The 6,728-nt window shown below is 39.4% G+C and overlaps 1 protein-coding gene across 1 annotated transcript in view; it reads left to right on the top strand.

Moving 5' to 3' along the window:
• Positions 1–6,343, top strand: part of LOC119719378 (unconventional myosin-Id-like) — a 48,203-nt gene extending 41,860 nt beyond the window's left edge. Inside the window, exons 17-20 of the mRNA XM_038188806.1 lie at positions 1,467–1,568; positions 2,299–2,415; positions 4,694–4,842; positions 6,150–6,343. Coding sequence (XP_038044734.1) covers positions 1,467–1,568; positions 2,299–2,415; positions 4,694–4,842; positions 6,150–6,309 — 528 coding nt within the window. The 3' untranslated portion in view covers positions 6,310–6,343. The remainder of the gene's footprint in view (positions 1–1,466; positions 1,569–2,298; positions 2,416–4,693; positions 4,843–6,149) is intronic.
• Positions 6,344–6,728: the final 385 nt, after the last annotated feature.

The following is a 6,728-nucleotide window of genomic DNA, read 5'->3' on the forward strand; positions in this document are numbered from 1 at the left end:
TAGCAGGGTCCAAGCCACTCTGAAAATCAAGGAAAACCTGTAAGAAAAAAGGAGTTTCCATTTGTTTTTCCAGTTAAGAAAACTCAGGGAATATGGAAACAACACAAGAAAAATCAGGGAAAACTCAGAGAGTTTAACAGTGACCCAGATGGACAAGGTTTTCGCAATTTTGACATATGCATCTTATGCCATGTGTCCATGTTGTGTTCATTGACTGACTGGCTATGGTGGCTTTTTAGTGTTTATGCAGTGCGAATATTACACACTTCTCCAGACAATAACAATCAAAATCCCAGCAAACTCGTTAAAGTTTTGAAATTTCTCGGGGAATTGTTTCCATAAAGTGCTGGGAACCCTGTTTTACATGGACCCTTTCATTAACAGCTGTCAGACCGGAAATGTGGAGTGTAGCTGCATGTATATTGCTCTGTGCATTGTTCGACAGCACACAATCCCCATTCAGAGCAACGCAATGCACCTGTAAAAGGGCCTACAGCGCGTCCCAAATTACCCGCAAAATACCCGCAAGAGCGGAACTCTAGAGTCGGCGCAGAAACACGTACTGGTATTATTTTTATTGGTAAAGCTTGGAATCTTAACTTTATCCTGACGAGAATTGGTTTGATATTTAAAAGAGTTTTAAAATTATTCGTGTTCAAGTAAAGGCATTTCAAACTTTTCAAGGACCAGTTTTATGTTATCACAAATAATATTTAGCGCTGAGTTAATGTTAACAAGCTGTTGAAATAACGAAACAAAAACAGTTGATTTATATCAAAAGCACATTGAACTTGAAATGAAAATCACTAGTGTGACTTTCTTTAAGGTGTAGTCTACGTGGATCGAAAAAATAGGAAACACAGAAAGTAAAAAGCAACAAGATTGTCATGTCATTAACATGATGAACCATTTCCACATTGGAAAAATGTGTGTGATGATTTTTCTTGAAATCGGTTGAGTTTGTTTTCGACATGCCTATTATGTGAACAGGAATAATTTCAAAACCCTTGTGAAAATCAAACCAATACTTACCAGAGATAAAGTTCAGATTCCAAGCTTTAAAATGATATAAAAATAATGGCGGTACGTGTTTCCGCGGCGACGCTAGAGCCTGGCAAAAAAAATGTTGTGGGTATGTTGGGACGCGCTGACTACATGTATGTTTTTAAATGAAACACTCTGCTTGTCCACTAGTGAAGCAAAGTTTAGTTGTTATCCAAAGGAAATATTTAGTAAGGTTTCTTTTATCTTACTAATAATATTATGAAGTAATGAGTTCACAGTTTTCAATATCAAGTTTCTGAATGTACTGAAAACTGTCATCTGTAGATCCCAGAGGGAAGGTCAATGGTGCGTGGGCCTGTTCTGCTTTTTTTTTTAATGAGGGATTATTGTTTCTTAAATGCCTACGTAATGAGAGTGGAGTCTTAATGAGAGAGTGTTCCTTCTTTTTTTTCTTTTTACAGATCTCGGAAAACAACCAGACTGCCCCGTTTGTTGCAATGTGCGGCCACCTGAAGAACAAAGATCACTTTAACGACATCTTGTTCTCCTCTTCAGTCATAAAGGTATTGAAATGTGTCGATCGCCAAGGGGAATATGTAGTTCCAGTTTTGGTGAAAGGGGGCATTAGCTAGAGGCATTGGGGCGTACCAAAGAAGCACAAATGTCTCTACTGGGGGTAGGGATGTGCTCCCCTGAAAATGTTGAAATCTAGATGCTTTCTCAACCCTTCTTGGGCATCTTTTAGAAACTTTAAACCTGAGTCGGGCAACTGGGGGAGGGGAGATTCAATTACCCCCCCCCCCCTTTCCCCGGAAGGTGCATTGCTAATGTTGCTAGCATCATGACTTCGGGTGTAATCCCTGCTACGTGGCATATACAGGTTTATGGCTTCTGATTATGACTAGCGTCCCTTGAAAAAACGCATCAACTAACATAGGGCTGGATACATGTAGCTCAGTTGGTAGAGCGTTGGAATGGCAATCTGAAGGTTGCAGGTTCAAGCCCTGCTCAAGTCAATTTCTATGTTCAATTTTAAAATGATGATTTAGTTGTCAATGTTTTTTTCTTTTTTTTCTTTTTTTTTGGAGGGGTTACTTTACAAGCTTCTGTGAAAGCTGAATACCATTTCAAAGAATAAATTCTGTAAATTCCTCTGGGTTACTCAATGGCCTACCTGCCCCAGTACAGCTGGAGGATAGTGTAAAATACAAAGCAAACATGTATAAGAATTTTCTGAGAGTTTGTCTTATTAAACACTGAGCATTTGCTGTTCTTTTTTATTTTTCCTGAAAGATCAACAAGCACAGCAAGTGTGCCGAGCGAGCACTGCTAGTCACGGACAAGTTTATCTACAAGCTGGATCCCAAGAAGAACTTCAAACCCATGAGGATAGGCACGCATATATCAGAGGTGATTTTTGGATCTTCATTAGTATAAAGACATAATCGTTAAAATAAGAAATTATAGCTGGAACGCACAAAATACTATCCAGGAACCGGATTTTAATTTCCATTGCGTTGTTTCATCATTGACTTTTGGGTGATTTCTTAAAAGCTCTTGGATTCGAAAACCGGCTAAATTTATGCCGTCCTTTAAAAATTGAATAGATACATGCCCACTGTTAAATAATCAAAAATAGTATACAACGCAATGTTTAATAATGCAATTTTTTGGTTCTGATGATGTCAGCGATAAGCAATAACAATTTTAAACCCAAAGCCAAACCAGATAGCCTTTGAGACCGAATTTTTACTTCTTGTTAACTGTTAGTGATACACATTATTTGCTCTCTTGTCTTTATTTGTTATAAAGTGTTCAAATATACGTGACTCGAATTGACTCAAGCTAAATATTTGACTCGACTCGACCTTCTTGACCTAATGACTCGACCTAACTTCTTCTTTAATATGACTCGATTCGACTTGAGTCACTTCTTTAAAATAACTCCACTCGACTCGAGTCACAAAAATCAGTGACTCCTTACAACTCTGCCGATAGTTCAAGGGTCATAGGTCAGAATCAACCAAATGATGTGTTGTGTCCTTGAGTAAGGCAATGTATTCTATCAAGTGCAAATTGCATATTTAGGTGTACAGGTACATGTTAACATGTACAATTTTTTTTTTCACAAAAATTGAGGAATTTTCTTCGACTCTGAGTGGTTAGCACATGTACATGTAAGAGTAGAAATGATGGGAATGGCACATTGATGTGTTTATTATGAGTACAGCCACAGGTACATTTTTACTTTTGCTGAAATTTTCGTTTTTGTGAAAATATTTTGAGATGCGGGGATGTAAAGTCCTGTTCATGTAATTATATGATTTTCTCCCTGTTTTGTATGGTGGATGAATGGTGCGATTTATTTTTCATGTACACATGTACATGTACAATGTTTATATCAATTTCCAAAGTATCAGTTCACAGTCAAAGCCCTGGAGACACGGCAGAGAGATTATAATACGCATATATAGAGTTACATAAACATGATCCAAATATGATATCCATATCATTAGTTTGAACTTCTGTGTGTATTTATAGAAATTAATCATGTTTTTCAAGGGGATTTTGTGGCGAAAGCTGGAAAACACGGATCCCCGGATCAATTGCTCACCACTGAAAAATGCAAATCTGTGATCAATCATGTTGGCAGAATGGTACAGTCCGCACCTTTCATTACTGTTACCCAGGTTCGAATCCTACCTGGGCCAACACTTGAATTGAGTTTTCAGTCGCTACCTAATTCCATGGGTTTCCCCGGAACGTCATTCTGGGTTTTTTCCTCCCACAACTAAAACTGTAATCTCCTTCTTCATCTTACCAGACGACTAGTCTGGTTACCAGACCAAAAGATGCTGACTATTCTGACAACGCTTAGGTCTGGTAGCTGCCACGGCTAAACATAAGGCCAAACAAAAAAAGTCTCCGGTTTCTGGTATGGAGCTTGCCCAAAAAGTGGTGCGGCAACACGGCTTTTTTTTTTTTTTACCTGTTTTTTTTGCTTCAAATGTCGGCTGATGACTGCAAATGGTGCCCGACTAAACTTAGTGCAAATATTATGGGAGACCAGAGAGGCCACATAAAGCTTATTCTCGATCATAATCCCATCTAAAAACACGTTAAAATTGTGCAGCAGCAGGATTCCAGTCAAACCAGTGAGTTTGGCGGTTTTGGGACATCATCTTTCATTGAAAAAAAAACTTTTTCATTTTGCCGACGTGCATGGCTACGGCGACGCGCGCGCATACCATTTTTTGGCCTAAACATGACCAAAAACAGTCAGAATCCTGCCCCTTTCCAGAAAAAAAGTCCCAGTTTACTGATTGCATTTCGTTGGCACTCGGGTATGTTCACAGCTTGGGTATTTCCGGGTGTAAATCAGTTTTGAAAATTTTGAGTTCATAAATTTGTTGCTTACATTAAACAAAAATGTAATGTCTGGTGTGTTACCCATTATCCGTATTAACTGTCCAATATAGAGGTGCCTCAAGTATACATTCGCACTAGACATAAGCTTTGCTGCGTCATGTTCTATTTTTGACTTTGACAGCTACCTGTCCTAGGATTTTGTCAGTTACCAGATTTGGAACCAGTTACCAGACTAACCAAAAAGACCCCACTGGAAACAGTCAAAAAGATTTGCGTGGGCTACCCTGGCCAATTATTAATCAATAAATGTTATTGGCAGGTGACGGGCATGAGTATCACGCCAGGCTCAGACCAGCTGGTCATCCTACACCTGTCTGGAGACAATGACATCGTGGTGGGACTGACCAACACCAGAGGAGAGAACAGGGTGCCTGAGCTGATAGGTGTGCTGTGTAGACAGTGGATTGTGTAAGTAAACAGCAAGTTTTATTTTTAGATTGTTTTGATTTATTTAATATTTGTCACACTTTGGACCCTGAATTTATAGAATGACCTGTATCCATTTATAGTTTGTTCGACCCAAGAGTTCTTTAAAGCTATAGTCCATCATTTGCAGCCATCCGAAAAGTAACTGGCGTCATCATTGTTGAAAAACATACTTGGTTGAAAGATAGTAAGGGGACTAAACTCCATGTGAAATTATTCTTTCTTGCAAGCTGTCATGTTGAAGTAATCAACGAAAGAAGGCCTTTCCAACGGTGTGTCTTAAGACGCACCGTAGGAAAATTTAAATTAGTAGTTCGTTTTGTTATTCGGCGAAGCAAGCGCAAGCATTGGCACGACACACACGCGCGCGCAGTTGCTAAAATTTGTCGGATCAGTGCGCGATATCGCATATAGCTACAATCGGCTCAGTGAGAACGCGTCTCGGATGCTGAATTCAGGCCAATTCAAAACATGATTCAGCAACTTTTGATTTGAAATTGAGATCCTAGAATGCTGTTTTTCTCGGAATATACAGCTGAAGCTGAGCTGAAACTTCATCAGGTTAGTTGTTCAGTATCCTTCATGAGATTTTGAACACTTTTGTTGCTTCAAACGAACAAAATGCACAAATTACAAATGATGGACTATATCTTAAAGGTACATGTAGAGTACATGTACGTGCAGATCATTTGCAGCTCTCCAAAAAGTAACCGACCAAACTATTGGTAAAAAGCTTATTTGGTTTCAAGATATTAATGACACTTAATTCCTTATTATTTCGTTTGGCATGCTGTCATTTTGAAGAAAACAACAAAAGAAGGTCATTTCCAAAGATGAGTCAAGTGACTCATTTTTGGAAACTTCTGTTAGTAGTCGGTTTGTAATTTGGCGAATCTGTGAATGTGTGCGCGCAAGCATTGACACAACGGACATGCGTGCATGGTTACTATTATTATTCGTCGGTTCAGTTCGTGACATCGTGTAGCTGCAATCAGCTGACTGAGAACGTGTCCCGAACGCTGATTACGGGCGCAATTCAAAACCTGACTCACCAACTTTTCAATTGAAATCGAGATCCTAGAATATTGTTTTCTCGGAGTATGCAGCATTCACAGAGCTAAAACGACCATCAGGTTAGTTGATAAGCACCCGTCTTTAGATTTTTAGCACTTTTGTTGCTTCATACCTTAACATGCACAAACGACAATACTCTACCTTTAATTGCCCACTACCCTTCAAATTCTGCAAGTGTTCAGGCTGATACCCTTTGGTTTTGTATTCACAAACAGATCCAAGAAACGGGAACTGCGCCTGATAGTAACGCCAACCTTACACTGCCAGCTGGGTAAACACAAGAAGACAATCAGCGTCCAAAAGGTGTCCACGGACCGGCCGGTCTTCAAGAAAGAAGGTCAGAATCTAGTACTACTGTGGCCACTGGAGGCCTAAGGCTCCAACAGGATCTTCTTTGTTTGCCATTTTTTTAAAATAATCACAGTATACCGTATCTTGCAGCTCGACTAATGAGTCTGTTCTCTTTTTTAAATTATTGTGGCAGATCAGTTTGGCCCAATAGTGCCAGTGGCATTACTTCTGTCATGCCTTATCTGTAAAGGTTGTCTTTTGTTAGCAGAGGGATCTATTTGTTTGTTTACTAATAGCTCAGCTTTCACGTTAAAACTGCACAGTTGATCGACTGTCAACACGACTTTACGTGTAGTTCATACATGTAGTCTATATGCAGATGTCAGACATTGTAGACTAGGTTATGAAACAGTAGTGTCGTGCCATTAAGATAAACTGGTTGTGATCTTAAGCCAACCCTCACACTAAATGGGTTAACCAGTTCGCGCCGGGGTTATTTTGGC

This window comes from Patiria miniata, unplaced genomic scaffold (genome assembly GCF_015706575.1).
Source record: "Patiria miniata isolate m_02_andy unplaced genomic scaffold, ASM1570657v1 HiC_scaffold_8, whole genome shotgun sequence".
Classification (NCBI taxonomy): Eukaryota; Metazoa; Echinodermata; class Asteroidea; order Valvatida; family Asterinidae; genus Patiria; species Patiria miniata.